Raw genomic sequence first — 17,750 nt, forward strand, 5'->3', positions numbered from 1 at the left:
ACTGTTTACATGAAACTCCCCAACTTTTTCAAACAATTGATTAATTTTAAATTTGCATTATCTAATTCGTTGTTTTTTGAAATGGTAATTTTAGTATTACAAAATTTTTAAGAAGCCTTAAGTAGGGTTGTGGTATTCCTGGGTTTTGCAGACTTCTCTGCCCAACATGGCTGCTGCAGTGGCAAGGATTTGGGGAACCGGACTATTGAAAGTAAATAATGGAACATTATTACAGCGGGTAGGTTCACAGTTCATTATCAGGTCTTCAAGACTCTTTGCGTATATTTATTTTAAATCATAACCATATACTTTGTATCACGATTGTTCGTGAGGACTTACGAAAATCTGCTAACTTGCAAATTTCACACATTCCCGATTGAATAAACTAGGAAGTACAATGAATTTAGTGAAAACTTCAACCTGTCTGCGATAACTAAAATTTATGTTTCGAATTTGCTGCAGTTTCTCAATATGTTCGTTTGTTTAGCAAATGGGTCATTTGGGTCACGTAATTAATATAGTGTTGTAACAAATGTTTTCAGGTTAAATTTTCTTCCTCGCGAGGTTGGACCAGAAGCCGTAAAACAGTGAGTAAATGTTAACATTGTTTAGCTCTATGTAATGCATTTAATGAACATATTACATTAACATTTTGCACGTATCTGCATTCCAGTTCCTCGTCACGATCGGAGTTCTAAGTGGAGGTGGAGCTGGGCTGGCTCTTGCCTTAGACCAGTCAGTAAAAGCTTCAGATTTGGAGCTTCACCCTCCCAAGAATCCATGGAGTCACAATGGATTGTTCGCAGCATTAGATCATGCTAGGTAATCTAGTCAATCAGTTTAAATTCATTTTTCGTTAGGTCTCCCATTGCATTTTTCTTACAGCCGGTTTGATTTATTCTAATTGTAATCATATATGTAGGTTTATTGATTGCCAAGTACTTCTAATTTATAGTATATTTGTGGTTATACAGAAGTCTAATGATATTTTGTAAATTTGGGTTCTTAATTTTTACTTTGTTTTAAATATATGCGCCGACTAACCCCATTACCAAGGCTCACCCAAAATATTGTTATAATATCCGTAATAAGCTGCTGCAAATAAGGTTGATGACGAGTGAGAATACAGGTATTAATTTTTTATTTCTTTCTTGGCTAGTGTTCGAAGGGGCTATGAAGTGTACAAACAAGTGTGTGCTGCCTGCCATAGTCTTCAGTATTTGGCTTATCGAAATTTGGTCGGAGTCTCCCATACTGAAGCGGAAGCTAAAGCTGAAGCTGCAGAAATTCAGGTGAGAAAATAGTTAAGGTGGTCTTCAGTTATCCTAGAACTCCAGTATTAATTTATTCTCAACTCAGGGTGGAAATTGTATGTAGTAGTACCAACTTCTTCGCTGCAGTATTCAACCATTCCTGAATCGTATGTATTTAATTAGTGTTTAAACGAATTCGTGTAAACACGGCTTTAGTAGGAATAATTCGGGCACCAATCTTTTATCAGATATATCCATCTACACATAAGGCAATTGGCAATAATAAATGGAATCAGTTGCTTCCAAGACCAATGTCCAGTCCTTGCCCCTCATATGCCTTACTTTGCTAAAAAATTTCGTTTTCGATTAATAGCGCATTTAGATGTTTATTTGAGCATACATTTTTTGAACACGATTTTCTCATATAAGCTCCTGCTTTTCTTAGTTATGTGCTAATTTCCATACATTTATGCTTTTGCAGTAGTTAATAATGTAATGGCGTGGCACACATCTTAAGTATTATTAACTTAACTGTTCCGATTACTGCTAAAATCCCATAATTCCCCAATAAGGTGTAACGTGGGTATTTTCTGCCATGATTTTTACATGTATTCATTCACTTTTGATATCCTTAGGCTATCAGTTGTCAATTAGTCTTTTTAAAAAATTAATCTTACTTATAATTGCCTAATTTATCTTATAAATAAGAAATGCACATGATTTTCTAGCCCAATTTCGTTAATGGATTTAATGCCTACAATATTCTGTGTGGTAGAATTCTTGACATTTGGTAACTTTGTGGGAGAATCACAATCTTTTGGTGGTTTTTATTGTTCTGTTTTGTCTATTTCCTTTTTAAAAATTTTTGCACTCCATTGTGTAATAATTTGTATTTACTGTTTTTTCTGGATGTTTTGGCTAAAATGCTGTCCTGAAAGTTCCATCATTCTGTTGACATCCTATACTTATCTTTCCACTATTCTATACTTTTGGCCATGATAACCAAATAAATTCCTTTCATTAATTTATTTTTTTATCAAGCAAAAATATGAGGTCATTCTAAAGTGTTCATTTACAAATTATTATTTGCCATTTTCCATAACGAGGCCACTAATCTAATATGTTGGCACTAACTAGTTGTCATTTCTTTGAATTGTTTCAACCCTTGAGGAAGATAAGGATGTCTGCAAATACATTTAAAAATGTCTGACAATTTCAGATACACATTTGTGTTGTTCACTTATGTTTTCATTTTAGAATCAAATGGTGTCCTGAACAAACTGTAACTTGAAAGCCTTGCAGTTTGAATGGGAAGAATATTTCAAATGTTTTATATTCATAATTTCCTTGTTGGGAATCGGCTTCATGCATAAAATCTTTCCTTTCTTCAATGGGAATAAATCTGTGATCCACTCTACCTTGATATGGTGGGTGTGCATTTGTAATTGAACTCTATAGCTGTATTGGCATGAGCAATGGTAGGACCATTTTAGGATCACCCATGATCAGATAGGTTGAGCCAGACAAAAGGTAGTCCATGTTTAGTGAGGCAGCTGCGAAGGCATCTGACCCCTGTGGGGTGGTCCTTTGAGTAATGGTGACATTTAATAAACACTTGTTGGAGAAGGCAATAGGAAACCACCTCAAATATCTTTCCCATAATAAATATGGATGACATAAGATGTGTGGATATGGTCCTGAATAGGAAACTGCGGAGAAGGGTAGTGGATACAGAGTGGTTTTATGATAGAATTCTATGGCTTGAGATCAAAGTGGGCCTGACCAATCTTGTGTTAATCCAGGTGTACATGCCAGCAAGTACTCACCCTTAGGAATAAATAGCTTGTATGGTCAATTAAGAATGTTCCAAGAGGGAAGCATAGAAATGGGAGATCGGATTGCAATGGTTGATGAAGGGAGGGTATGTAGGAGAATATAGTGTAATAGTTAGAAATGGTATCAGAGTGAAGATGCTGGGAGGAACAAGTAGGTACCAGTTAGATTTTATCATGGTTTGACTTTGTTTTAGAAACAGCATCATCAGCTTACGAAGCTTCTCAGGAGCAGATTATAATTAAGTTGTCATGAAGTTCAATTTAAAATTCAAAGGATTAGAAATGGGTCGTGGAAGTTATGGGTTAGAGTATTGGGCTACTGACTGGGGGGCATGCCTCTCTGGGCACCTTCAGCTCCACCCGAGCTGTGTGATTTTTTGGTTACCAGATCTTCCTAGGAAAGGAACTTGTCCCTACTCTGATGTGTGAATAGTGGGAAATGGATGGAAGTGAACTGAAAGGATAGATGACATTTCCTAAGGATAGATGACATGAATAATATAGTACTGGTAAGGGTAGGATAGAGAGGAGCAGGATGAACATTGATTGGCAGGTGAGTGAGACACTTGCCCATTATCCGCGGTAATTTTCAACATATGTTCTGAGGAAATGCTGAGGGTAGGATAGAAAGGGTTGAAAACTGGGAATAAAAGTGGGTGGCGAATTGATTGTCAGTTAGGCTTGCAATAATAAAGCAATATTGAGCCATGCAGGGAAAGCATTGCAGTAATTATTGGCAACTTAAACAAGACTATTGTCAAAGGTATGAGGTGAGGATTAGCTACATGAAAGGAAAGTAATGATATTCTTAAGAAGTAGGAATAACAAATTTAGTAGTTTCGTACGTGATATGGTGAAATTCAAAAATAATAATGAACAAATAATGACACTTTTCCACTAGATATTGATTTAATCGACATCCAATTTTTATGTACTTCATAATTCTCAGGTGAAAAAATGTTTTTATTTGTTCATTATTAAGTAGGAACAACTTTCAAAGCATTAAATGAAAGGGCAAGGGGCTAATTACGTTTGCTCCTCATTTTACCCTAAATGATGTGTAGATTTGGGAGGGAAGGCAGTTTGTCTGGGACATCATCTGAATTTGGATGTGGCATCCTACGAGTGTACCTGATAGACCTCAATGCAAGTGGACATTCAATGGGTGCAAACATCAATGTGTCATCGTCTAAGTAGTGAAACCTTCAAATTTCATTGGCTCAAGATTCAAGCTCAAGCGTTTTACATTTTTGTGGAGGTATTATCTGTGTGTACATCGAATCATTTTGATGTAATGGCTAATAGATGGACTTCTGTGACCATGGTTGTACTCATCTATTAGGAGTAGCCACAGAGAGAGGAGCTTCCAAAGCAGCTCATTGTTGATGTTGAATTCCTCCCTTAATCCTCCGCTGGAGGCCCTCCAGTTTAGTTAACACTGTTGTTCAATATTGACAGATTTCAATTATAGCCTGCAGAAACCTTGTTCCCTTTACTGATGCCTTGTTTTGTCCCTGATCTTATGCACAAAATCTACAGGTCCGGGATGGCCCTGATGAAACTGGTGAGATGTTCATGCGGCCAGGGAAATTGTCTGATTACTTCCCCAAGCCATATCCAAATGAAGAAGCTGCCAGAGCCGCCAACAATGGTGCTTATCCACCTGACCTGAGCTACATTACGTTAGCCCGGCATGGAGGGGAGGTGTGTAATGACTCTAAAATATGTATATTTTTGTGTATAACTTTTCATTTATTTTGTGATCATTTTTCTTTTGCTAGTAACTAGAATGCATTTGTCATCAAATGGTATAATTTATTGATTTAAGTACATCTTTTTGGACTCGGTTCAATGAATGATGGCAAACCGTTGAATTTCTTTTGTTCTGAGTCTGGAAGTAATGGCATTGTTTTCTCTTTTTTTCTTCGTAGGATTATGTGTTTGCGTTACTGACAGGATACTGTGATGCACCTGCTGGAGTTGTATTAAGGGATGGGCAATATTACAACCCATATTTCCCTGGTGGTGCTATCAGTATGGCTCAGGCATTATATAATGAGGTGAAGTTATACTTAAAACATGCAGTAGCTGTTTGTGATTAGTATTGAAATATCACATAAACTTTGTTTTCTTCATGTTACTATTTATTTAGGCATTAGAGTATGATGATGGAACTCCTGCCACAGCAAGTCAGTTAGCAAAAGATGTGTGCACCTTCCTTAAATGGGCTGCAGAGCCAGAGCATGATGATCGTAAGAAGATGACTATTAAGGTAACATTTGTTGACAATACTCAATAGCCTGTATGTATAGCTATTATCCTGTATGTTATATACATAGCATTGACATGTATGTTACTGCCTTAGAAGTAAAAAAAAATTAAGTGAATCTTTTTCTTTCTAGGCTTTTATGATATTTTCATTTTTGTTGGGAATAACGTATTACATCAAGAGGCACAAGTGGACAGTTCTCAAGACCCGTAAGCTAGCCTTCAAACCATCATCCAAGTAGAAGAGTGAATTATAGATTTTGAGTGGATATTGAAACCTGTAGTAGATTGTGAAGTCAAAAAGAACTGCCATTGCTCTGCAAACATGCATGAGCATTTGTGTTGCAGATCACATCTGGTGTAAATAAAAGTGACATTGTTGAAAAGCAGTATGTTAGGTACCAATTAAGTTTAATTTTATAATTTTAAAAGCATTTCCTCAATGCATGAAACTGCTCAGCCGTTTACTGTACCTGGTTTATCAGGTATGAGGAATTGTAATTTCTGTACAGCATTTCTTGAAAATTTAAATAATGTTTGACAACTTTGTGAGACTCAAGTAAGTTGAGAATTAAAATCAACATTGAGAATGTTAAAGGTTTAATAAAATGGATTGAGCTAATCTGTTGATTTCAATTTTTAGACAAGAAAATGCAATCTATTTTAGCTACTTTCTTATAACTCCCCAATTGCATGTACTTCCTCCTGTTTGCCCTACATCATTTCCTTCTTCAGTTCTTCATAGGTTATAAGTCTTCATGTTGTATAAAAAACCTATCTCCCTCTACTCTACTCACTTCTCTTCTATCACTGCCTTCAGTATCCATCCTTCCCTCCTTTCAAAACCACCTCCTGAATCCATGGAGTACTTCCATATTAAAGTATTCATACACCTTATTTCTTTGTTTACCTATTGTCAGTTCCCTTCTTTTACCAATGCTTATCTTCTTCTAATGTCCATGCTACTATGCCTATACTATCCAAAATACATCTCTAACTGGTTCATCTGCTCTTTTTCATTTCCTCTAGCTCTGATATTTTTCTTAGCCTTTGTACTTCTTGAAACTTTCATCGCCATGGTTTTCTTCTGATTAAACTTCATCCCCTACGAATATCATTACCCCTCTAACAATGACTGTCTTGGCTGTCTGACTAATTATTGCTTATTCATCTTCAAACTTAAATGCCTTGATCACCTGTTCTCCTACTTCCATACCAAGTTTACTCTGCTTCCTGTGCCTCTCAATGTATCCTCTGTGATTTATTATTAAGTATGTGCTAGCAAGAATGGACAACCTCATCTTATTCACTTGCCTGTGACTGCCCATACTAATTCTCATACTCTCATCCACATACTCTCTCCACAACCATCACTTGTGCTGTCTGATTCATGTGCGGGATTTGAATAAGAGTCCTATTCCACCTACCCACTCCTCTATCAGCTTGTCCTATCTACTCTGTCAAATGCCATGAATCTCACTGGTATCCCAAGGTTTATTAAATTGTTAACAACTGAAATTCTTTGAACTTGCTACAAACTATTTCAAAGAATTTCAATCAATTATTTAGTACTTCTGGGATATTTGTTTCCCATTTATAAAGCTAGCCATAAAAAATAAATCAACAAATAATATAACTAATGTAACAAAGAATATAACTGGATAACAAATGAGGGTTTGACTGCTGGAGATAGGCTTAAATACTTAACTAAGGCTAGTAAATTGGATGCTAGTCTGATACCCATAGGGAATAAACTGAATGCATGTGACATTGTATGTACGGTATTTCGTCATAACATCTAGTTCCTTTAAAAAAGCCCCAAAATTTCAGAGTTTAAGAGGACGCCTCGGTAGCTTAAGTGGCTAAAGCACTCGACCGGATATTGAGGGATCTGGGTTCGAGTCCCAGTCAAGGCGAATGATTTTTACGCTCTGAAATTGTTGCATTGAAATGCACATTAGCGGATGACTCCGTTAAAAGTTACTGTTGCGGCATCTCCCGCAGTTTCTTTGGAATTTGTCAAAGGGAAAACACCATAAGTGTTTAAAGTTGGCTTTAACCTCGTGGACAGTGGCGCCTCGCGCACGACTACGAATGCATGTGACATTGTATGTACGGTATTTCGTCATAACATCTAGTTCCTTTAAAAAAGCCCCAAAATTTCAGAGTTTAAGAGGACGCCTCGGTAGCTTAAGTGGCTAAAGCACTCGACCGGATATGGAGGGATCTGGGTTCGAGTCCCAGTCAAGGCGAATGATTTTTACGCTCTGAAATTGTTGCATTGAAATGCACATTAGCGGATGACTCCGTTAAAAGTTACTGTTGCGGCATCTCCCGCAGTTTCTTTGGAATTTGTACAGGATGCTGTTTAGGAAAGCAAAAAAATGACCATGTCAAACAAATTATTTCAAATTCTACAAATCAAACAAAAGTGTTGTGATCGGTGGTAATTAATGAACCGCAAGTAAAATGTGAGAGTGCAGAAAAAAAATTCTTCTTATTAACAATTGATGGAAAAGAATTCAGCAATCCTCAGAATATGGCAAACAAATCCAATAATTTCTTCATAGATATCATTGGGGAAATTACAGCACAGAAAAACTGCCTAAATGATGGCATGGAAAAAGTAATCTGTATAAGTGAATTAGTTAACCTAATCACATCACAGAAAATCAAGTACCGTATTTTCCCATTGATAACGCATGCGTTATCTACACAGAAATGTTCAGATGATCAAATAAAATGACGATGCGCATTATGTAATGAAAATTGGAAAAATCCAAACATTTTCACACCTACAATAATTTAAAGAAGTCTCATTAAAATAAATTATTCTGGAAGCATGCCTTTCTAATTGCATTCTACTTTTTACAGATCTGCTACTTTTACGATTATTTCATCTCATTAATCCACGAGAAAAAGAAGAAACGTATAATTTCTATACTTCATTTAATCTAATACCTAGTACTTCTTTATTCTAATACATTACTTCATGCAGACAGAGAGACTTAAAAAAATATTAAATGCCGAGAGTAGGGCCCAAGGATTTAAATTCCTATACTGGCTTGAAGGGTTAAAATTCCTCATAAAAAATAATGTTCTTTATCGGTCACAGATGGTTTCTCAAAAAAATAAAAATGTAGAAACTGATTTTGCAACTAAAATTGCCCAAGCTTCAAATAGAAAAGAGATATGGATATATCAAAAGCATTTGATTATGTAAAATCTAGCATTCTTCTGACTAAACGAGGGCTAATATCACATCAGGAGAGTGGCTCATCTCTGGTTGGAATCTTTTTTAGAAAACAGGAAACAGCGTAGAAATTGACAGAAAAAATGGTGCTACCTACAAAACAACCATGAAAACTAAAATATGGTATTCCATTAGGTTCCATGTTAAGACCTTTGCTTTTTCTGGTGTATGTGAACAACATTGAGAAATCCTTAATCTCTCCAGGGAATAATGGTGCTCTATGCAGGTGACGTAGGTCTAATAGCAGGTCATACTAAATCATTACAATTGGAAATCGATGTGTGTGCTATGGTGAATTCAGTTTCTCAATGGTTGCATGACAATAATTTATAACTAAATGCAAAGTTTACTTGGTATTAATAATGAAGACCTTTAGTCGGATATTTCTGTAGAAATAGGAAACCAATTGAATTCTGAGTTGAAACGTACCATTTTATTGGGTTTGGAAGTAGGCAATAAGTTAAGCTGGAGGTGCGTTTGCTTTTTGTGGGTTACGAAGTACGGACCAAATCTTTCTTCATAAATGGAAGAAGAAGCAAGTGCAAGAAATCTTTTCCTCCAGATTATCCATTAACTTTCAGTCATTCTGCATGGATATTATCTATTCCTCTATTATCTACTACCCTGTAAGACTTAATTTCCTGAAGCACTTTTTCTTTCATTTTTACTTTTAATTATGATATGAAAATGATGATACTGGTTAAATATTACAAAAAATTAGTGCTTCTCCACATTATTATATATTATTTTTTGAGACCAGGGTTCATTTTCCCAAATGGTTGATGCCAACAGTGCTAAATTTATCCCTCCATAATATTAGCAACCTCATTGCATGCATGGAATTGCCATTCAATGGGGAATGGGCATGTGGCAGAGGAATGAAGAGGAAGTGTTCCCTGTCCTGCCTTTTGGCCACTGTGTGCAGGTGCATCATTCATGGGTGTTTCAACCAAATAGATCACACAGCTCGTGGTTGCTTGAGTATTTGAAAACCCTTTGAACAGTTCACATCATACTCTGGGAGCATTCCAGCTTTGGGTAAAGATGATGTCGATTAAATGAGATGTTCATTTTCATCAAATAACTAGTTCAGCTGCAATAATGGAGCACTCAGAGGATGTCTCAGAGGATCATGAGCCTTGGGTACACTCGATTATTGCCTTCTTGCAGTCTTCAGAATGTTGATAAATCCATGGGTAGTTTGAAAGGTTCTTGGAATCACCACCAGGTGTCAGTGCTAATGCAACAAGTTTCCTGTGTAGTAATAGGTAATCCTTTATGCTCTGGGAAAAGATATGTGGTGTGGATGTTTCTCGATTATTGCTTCCGTATAGTGATTTGTGAAGATAGAAAAAGTTGAGATTCAAGCAGTGGTTAAATACTTTGTAAAGAAAGGTATGAAAGCAGAAGAAATTCATGCCGTCTTTCAGGATACTTTGGGGAGCTCTGCTACTTCATATTCAACTGCTACCAAGTGGATAAAATAGTTTCAGTTTAGTCGGGACTAAATATGAAACTACCCCAGGCATAATTGTAAAAGTCCATAAATGTTCATAGAGGATTGCCGACTGAAAGTGCAAGAAATCAACAAAGCTGTAAGGATGTCATCTGAACTGGCATATCACATTTCAATGGTGGAATTGGATATGAGAAAATTATTTGCGAGATGGGTGACTCTTGATGAAGGATCACAAACACATCAGAATAGAAATTTCCAAACAATGTTTGACACGTTTAAAAGCAATCAACATTTTCTGCATCGGTTTGTGACCACAGATGAAACTTGGGTACACCACTATACCTCAGAGACAAAACAGCAGTCAAAGCAGGGGAAACATGTTGATCACCACCAACAAAGAAAGCTAAGACAAAATGGTCGGCAGGAAAGGTGATGGCAAATGGATTTCTACTCTTTTAGGCTCAAGAAGTTAGATTTAAAGAAGAGTGTTGCATAATTGATTTGGGCATAGGCACTGTATCTAGTCATCTACTCATTGAACATAGTACAGGGAAGGCCTTACCTCCATCCTATTGCAACTGCTCATCATATTTTGCACTAAATCCATTCACTTTTTACCTTAAAGTCAGTTCATTAATTACTTAGTACAAAGGTGAGTCCAGAAGTATCCGACCCAACATATAAAACACAAAAATTTGGAAAAAAATGTATTAATTTTTCAACATAATCTCCTTTCAGCTCTATACACTTTTCCCAGCAACTTTCAATAAGTTTGATACCCTTTTTATAATAAGAGCTGCCTTGCCCCTAAAATTGCCATTAACTGCAGACATCAGTTCTTCACGGTTGGAAAATCTTTTACCAACGAGCCATTTTTTCAAGTTTGAAAACAGCAACAGAAAATAATGTGAGGGGGCTAAATCTGGCAAATAGGGTGCATGAAGTGTCAATTCAAACTTTAATTCATGTATTTTGGCCATTTCAATAATGGATTTGTGAGCTGGTGCATTGTCTTGATGAAACAACACTTACTTCTTGACCAAATGCGGCCGCTTTTGCTTGATTTCTTTGCTCAAATGTTGCAATAAGTTCGCATCATACTTAGCATTAATAGTTTTTCCTTTCTCAAGATAGTCAAGGAAGCATCCCAAAAAACCGACGCCATGACCTTGCCTGCAGGTGAAACGGCCTTTGCTTCCTTTAGAGCCGGTTCTCCCTTTTGAATCCATTGTTTTGATTGTTCTTTTGTCTTGGGTGTGAAGTAATGGACCCATGTTTCATCCATGATTATGAAACAGTGCAAAAATTCTGCTTTGTTGCTGTGAAACTTAGCTAAACACTCATTTGAAACATCTTCATGACACTGGTTTTGCTCGAGCGTGAGCAAACGTAGTACCCATCTTGCACACAGCTTTCTCATGTCCAAATTTTCAGTTAATATGCGATCTCAGAGTAGAATCCAGTTCAGCTTTTATATTGGTCGGGCTGAGCTCTTTCAAATAAAGTACTGTACCACATAATGATGATGAATTTTCTCCATTTTCACAAATTTGCTGAAAACGTTCACTGGTGATGGCTGCCAAACAAATACAAAACAATGTGGCATCTTTAAACTGGAATCATATGCTTTATAGATTGCGTACTTTCTAATACAGTGATATTTTTCTAACCACTGCCATCATCTCTAGGTCAGGCCGGGTACCTATGGGACTACCCTCGTACACCCGGATTGGTTTGGTCTGCTTTCAAGCATATCAATAAAATACTATCATTCACCAGCTCTATACTATCTCCTTTCTCCGGAGTTTTCATTTGATATGCGCACCAAAATAAATTGCTTGGATGGTTTACAAAACATTTCTTAGTCATCAGAGGGCGGTTATAATGCTACCTGTGAGCTTTAACTAACCTGAGTTTCATTATTCATTATGTTTTGAGCATCCCTGTTTTGATGACTGTACACCCAGATTCTCATACTGTATGTTTATCCAAAATTCCTAACTGATCAATCGGCTTTTAGAAAAAAATAATATAAAACTATGTGACTAACCTTGTACTAAGCCACATGAAATCACAGAAGAACAGCAATGGATAGTTTATTTCCCAGCACTGAATTTACCAATAGATATGTCTGTTCTCCATAGCAGCACAGAATGTATCTTAATTAGGAATATCCAGAGGCATCTTTCACATTTGAACATGGTGACCAAGTGACCTTTTTGGACTCCTATCATGAATACCATGAGGTAATAAAAGCAGTTGAATGGCCTTAATAAAGTCATAAGCAAAGAAATTGCTAGAGCTTAAAGTATTATGTTAAGATAAGATACCATACTCAGTAATACCTTTGAGATTTTTCTGGTCATATCTCCGTCATGTGGTTTGGTAAGCATCCACGTAAATCGCTTGATAGAAGGAAAAGATGGAAAGGAAAGATATTCAATTAATATGGATGCTTAAGAACTCAAGGAACTAATACAATACAGTAAGATGGAGTTAATATCATACTTTAATATTTTGTCGGTTTCATTGCTAATTTCCATTGTTGATAAATGGTAATAACACTCATTTCCTGAAACATTCAATGATATTGTACTAATGCATTTAATTGATCCCTAGAGTAATTACAATTTAGTTTTAGCCTTTAACTTTCCAGAGTAATGCCCACTAATGTCAAGTGATTTCAGATGAGTCCATTTCTGTGATATTTTTCGGTCATTCATGATAACTCCACACTTATTGAATCAATAAAAAATAACCTTGGCATTTAATTGAGATAAAAACATGTTTTATAGGGTAAATTTTATTAGTGTTATGGATTTCCCTAGAATAGACAACAACTGATCCCCTCTTTTAATCAAGTTCATCAAATAATCAATTACATCAATTCGTCAAATTCTCATCTCATTACAGCACCACTCATTTAATTCAATTCAATATCAACTACTTCTACTTTGATTCAACCTGAGGTTTGCTTGACACAATTGCCAAATTATTGATCATGTATTGAATTTATGTACTAGCAATGAAAGCTCTTATTTAGTGTAGGTATTTCTTTTGAATGATCGTTTGGAAACAACCTCTAATTCCATTTCATACATTAGTACATCCCTGCCTTGACTGTAGATTTAATGGATAAATATAAATTTGTATACATAAACCTGATTGCAAGGGCCTCACAATCGTGCTTGGGCTTCAGGTGTCACCTTGGAAGGATGCCCAGAACGATATTTTTGGAGTAATGGGCTTCTCTTAAACTGTAAACTAAAAATTTTAGCATTTTGCAATCCAAAGTTTTCCTTGGCCTCGTATGGTCTTCACATATTCTGTATTTCTTAAGCTAGATATTCCTCCATAAGTAAAATTTATTTAAATCAGTCTCTAAGTGATTAGGTCAAGTGGTAAAACTTGATCGATTTACTGATTGGTGTTGTTTTGTTCATCAATAATAAAGATAAATGAGACAATAATTACCATTTTCTACTAAATTCTTATTGGGATGATGATAGCCTAGCAGCTAGAGTTTGGCTATAGACAGACCAGAGGGCCAATGTTTGTACCTGGTTACTTCAAACACCCTAAGCTCACCCAAGCTGTGTAATTTTTCAGATACTAGATAATTCAAGTCAAGGACCTATCCCCCTCCTTCCCTTTCCTTGTTGCATTCATTTCACTTACTGTAGGGCTTAGTATGAGGTGAACTCTACCCTGACCTATTAAACCAGCCCTTGGGTTGATTACTATTTTGTGTTAAGTATACTTTAGTTACCTCATAAATATATTTCAGCTTTGAGCTATAATGCTTTACCTGGCAATTACTAAAGCATTCTCTTGCATTGCCATTTTAGCTCCAATCATATTCTTGAAATGAGCAACTGATACACAGACCACAACATTTTCCTCCGCACTTACACAAACAGACAGTATTGCAATGATAAAAGTCAAAGAAAACCAAGTAAAGACACCCTGAAGATCATAGAGCAACTAAAACATTCTTTTTATTTGTCTGTATTAAATATACCAGTCTTCAGGTTTTCATAATTTACAACTAGTTAAAATAAAAAGATATAAATGACCTATCTTTTTAAATTTTCTCACTTAAACTATCATTAACAAACTTGTGCCAAAAATTATACATACCATAATTTTATGAGTGAATTTGGTAAAATATGTTACAATATACACTGTACAAAATATTAAAAGACAAGTGCAAAGTTTCGACTTTGTACTTTTTAACAGAGAATATTCATTGGCATTGATAAATGCAACTATGTATCATTTAATTATATAACTCTGAAGATCACATTAAGTTCTTCTCGAAAGAATATTTCCATGAGCAGTAAACATGATTCACTATGCTTGTTGGTTAATTTAAAAAAATACTAGACTATAAGTAACAAATGTCAAAAGAAACAACACATTATACACAAAGTTAAGCTCCAATTTTTTCCATTCATCAAAAAAAGATAAAAACATTTCAATCAATAGCTCAACTTCAGTAATAATGATTTCACACTATTTCAGCCAGTTTGATCAACTTCATTGATTTCAATGTTTGCCTTAAATTCTTTCATGAAAAGGCAATATGTATTTCTGTACAATTTGCATGATAATTAAGCTGTAACTTTAAAATTATTCACAATTTAAAGAAGAGTTTAATAGCTTTAGTGATTATTAAAAAATCTAAATTTAATTTCCAGCACAGAACATCAAATACTGAAACAGGGTTGACTTCACTAACTTTAACTGGGACAAGACCACTCCCGTCTCAGCAAGTTCTGATAATTTTTTAGCATCAAAAATGTTTCCATACAAGAATTTAATTTATCATAACTGACTCCACTTACTGGGTGCAAATAATTTTGCTCCATACTGAAATTGACTCCCAAAGCAACAGGGAGAAGTTTAATAGATGTAATACCTACCATGCAGTACATAATAGTAGCTAAAGATTCTAGAGGGGCCTGAATCCCTTAGGAAAGTTACCAGACTGGTGATGCTTGTGAATACCTATACTCTTTTGTGAGAGGAAGGGGCATATTTGGTTAGGTAAAGGCAGCAATATACAGAACAGGTTTCGTTTTAAGAGTTCAAAGAGATCAATAATCCATTAACAGTTAAGTAGGACATGATGGGTACAGTCTCCTCGTGGGCAGAGTATTGAAGTCAAGGGAGGATTATCACTTAGCACTGGGATTGAAAAGTTTCACTTAGTCACCCCAATTATTGGTCCACAAGCAGCATTATCACACATCTATCACATCGTCATAAGCAAACTCAGTCATTAGAGACTGATTTCCCTGCTGAGGGAATGGAACTGAATGAGTGAAGCGATTTTCGTCTTCTGTTTTCTTCTTAGTTTCTCTCTTTGGCATAAGTGGCACATGCTGTCCTTCAACCAAGCTCATTTTCTGCTCCTGTTGCTGAGTGATTAAAAATCATCATAAATAAATGGCATCATAATTGCAAATAAATGTTACCATATTACACATTGTTATATAAGAATAGAGTGATGCATTTTAAGAAAGTAATTTCAAATTTGTCAAACATTTATTATTTGTCTAGTTAATTTTCATATTTGTCTATATATGTATGTACTACAGAGGGAGACAAGGAAAATTGACATTTGAACAATTCTCCAAAATAAATGTATTCATTACATTCAATCAGTATGCAATTTCTTTTACATGTCGGGTATACAAGTGACAAGATCAATCTATACCAATAGCATTGTAACTCAAAAAATAACCATGACATTGTACATATCACCATTCCCTAACACAAGATTCACATATTTTACTTTCCATTTAGTTTGCCAATCTACACAAATCATAGAACTTTTTAAAAATTGTATGAACTAGAAAATACAAACAAGCTACCAAGTCAACATATTACAGAGTAGGTAGATACCCTCTAAGGTAACCACTGTTGTCAAATCCTGACTAAGAAGAGAGCAAAGAGCAAGCCATGGAAGTAATAAAAGGCAGCTACTTCTCATTAAAATCCACAAGATTTTATGATATTTGATAAGCAGTAAGTCAATTATTCCTTGCTGATACCTAGCTATTTTTCATAGTATTTACAGAAGCAAACAATATCAAATGAATATACCAAATTAATACCTGGAGATGGCAAAAATCAAATGGTTATGTTTATTTAGGTATGTACAAAGTTCTTGAGCCAAGAGTGCCCAATGAAATAAAATGAATAAATGGGAGGAAATATTGAGAGGTCCACATTTTATATAAATGCCATCATAGAAGGGAAAATGTTCGTTAAGCAGAAGAAGAAAGTAAGCATTTGAGAAGATACCATATAAAATACTGAGGGAGAAAATATGAGGATTGCCTGAAAAGTTCTCAGCATCACCCATAGATTGCATCTCTACTTATAGGACTTTTTTCTCTCCTGTTGACACAACTGTGAGTGGACGCCATATGTAATTGCAAGCAATTCCATCCAGCAATTTGCTAAGGACCGTCATTTAAATCAGTTGTGACGTGGTGTGTGCTGTTAGAAGTGGAACAAATTGAGTATCACGCAGGGATAAAATTCTTTGTAAATGGAGGTTTATTGCTGACCAAAATTCAATCGAGGATTATTAATGTGTATGGGGACTCATATCTTTCAACATCCACTCTGAAGAAATGGGTGGCCGAGTTTAAATATGGCCGTAAAAGCCTCCAAGAATGCATTGGTTACATTTTGCATTAGGAATTGCACATGACAAAGCTTTGCTCAAGATGGGTGCCATGCATGCACACTGTGGATCATAAAAGCATTCGGATGATATTTTTCAAACAGTGCTTGGCACGTTTAATGAAAAACAACAGGGATTTTCTGCATTGACATGTGCAAATGGATGAAACATGGATTCACCATTACACATTAGAATTGAAAAAACAATCCATGCAGCGGGTTGAGGCTCTTCAGCTCCAAAGAAGACAAAGATAGTGCTACCACTGGGAAACGTCATAGGTTTTTTGGGATGTGAAAGGCATTCTGTTGATTAACTATCTTGAAAAAGGCAAAACAATAACCGAGGAGTACAATTCTAATTTTCTAACTAAACTGGAAGCAAACATTCATGAATAAAGACCCAGCTTGCAGGGAAGAAAAACTTTTCCATCAGGACAATGCACTTGTCCACAAAAGTATCCAGGTAATGGAAAAATTGAAGGATTTGCACTACAAAGCATTGGAACATCTACCCTTTACCCTGAATTCAACTACCTCCGACTTCCACCTCTTCCAAAAACTCAAAAGTTTCCTTGCTGGTAAAAATTTTTCATCCAATCAAGAAGCAATTGCAGCTAAAGATGAGCACTTTACAGCACTTTGGGAAGAAAACAACAGAAATGGGATAATGGCACTAGAACACTGCTGGATGAAATGTGTTAATATTAAAGGTATTTATGTTGAAAAATATAACTTTTTTGAAAATATAAGATGTCATTTTCATTACCAGGTCGAGAACTTTCCAGATCACCCTTTTAATCTGTGGCAGACTGAAGGAAATTCATATGATGTATGCATTACATAACTATCATTTGAGACCATTCAAAACCTACCTTTAAGAAGTACATTACCTTGGATTGACTGAGTGCCAAAACACTGGACTTACATCACATGGATTATTATAGGGAAAAATTTACAAGGAGGTGAGTTTTAAGGATTCACTT

At 35.7% G+C, this 17,750-nt stretch overlaps 2 protein-coding genes across 6 annotated transcripts in view; one reads left to right on the forward strand and one right to left on the reverse strand.

Moving 5' to 3' along the window:
• The first annotated feature begins 123 nt into the window (after positions 1-123).
• Cyt-c1 (Cytochrome c1) lies at positions 124-5,978 on the forward strand. Its single transcript, XM_071595216.1, has 8 exons — positions 124-238; positions 543-587; positions 674-822; positions 1,160-1,292; positions 4,628-4,792; positions 5,020-5,148; positions 5,241-5,360; positions 5,491-5,978. Exons 1-8 carry the CDS (start codon positions 167-169, stop codon positions 5,596-5,598), a joined length of 921 nt encoding a protein of 306 aa, XP_071451317.1. The 5' UTR covers positions 124-166; the 3' UTR covers positions 5,599-5,978.
• A 6,903-nt stretch (positions 5,979-12,881) lies between these two features.
• Positions 12,882-17,750, reverse strand: part of LRR (Leucine-rich repeat) — a 184,543-nt gene continuing 179,674 nt past the window's right edge. For 4 of the 5 annotated variants that reach the window (XM_071595873.1, XM_071595872.1, XM_071595874.1 and 1 more), the window contains one exon: positions 12,882-15,491. In XM_071595873.1, the coding sequence (XP_071451974.1) occupies positions 15,315-15,491 (177 nt within the window). In that variant the 3' untranslated portion in view covers positions 12,882-15,314. The remainder of the gene's footprint in view (positions 15,492-17,750) is intronic. The other variant, XM_071595875.1, reaches the window with a different exon arrangement.

The sequence above is a fragment of the Hetaerina americana genome, unplaced genomic scaffold (assembly GCF_022747635.1).
Source record: "Hetaerina americana unplaced genomic scaffold, ioHetAmer1.1.p SCAF_7, whole genome shotgun sequence".
In the NCBI taxonomy this organism is placed as follows: Eukaryota; Metazoa; Arthropoda; class Insecta; order Odonata; family Calopterygidae; genus Hetaerina; species Hetaerina americana.

Excerpts from the sequence above, each read along its gene's own strand:
- Cyt-c1 (XM_071595216.1), top strand. The coding sequence starts at position 167 with ATGGCTGCTGCAGTGGCAAGGATTTGGGGAACCGGACTATTGAAAGTA. Across the intron at positions 239-542 it reads ATGGAACATTATTACAGCGG|GTTAAATTTTCTTCCTCGCG; the intron begins GTAGGTTCACAG and ends AAATGTTTTCAG. Across the intron at positions 1,293-4,627 it reads CTGAAGCTGCAGAAATTCAG|GTCCGGGATGGCCCTGATGA; the intron begins GTGAGAAAATAG and ends CAAAATCTACAG.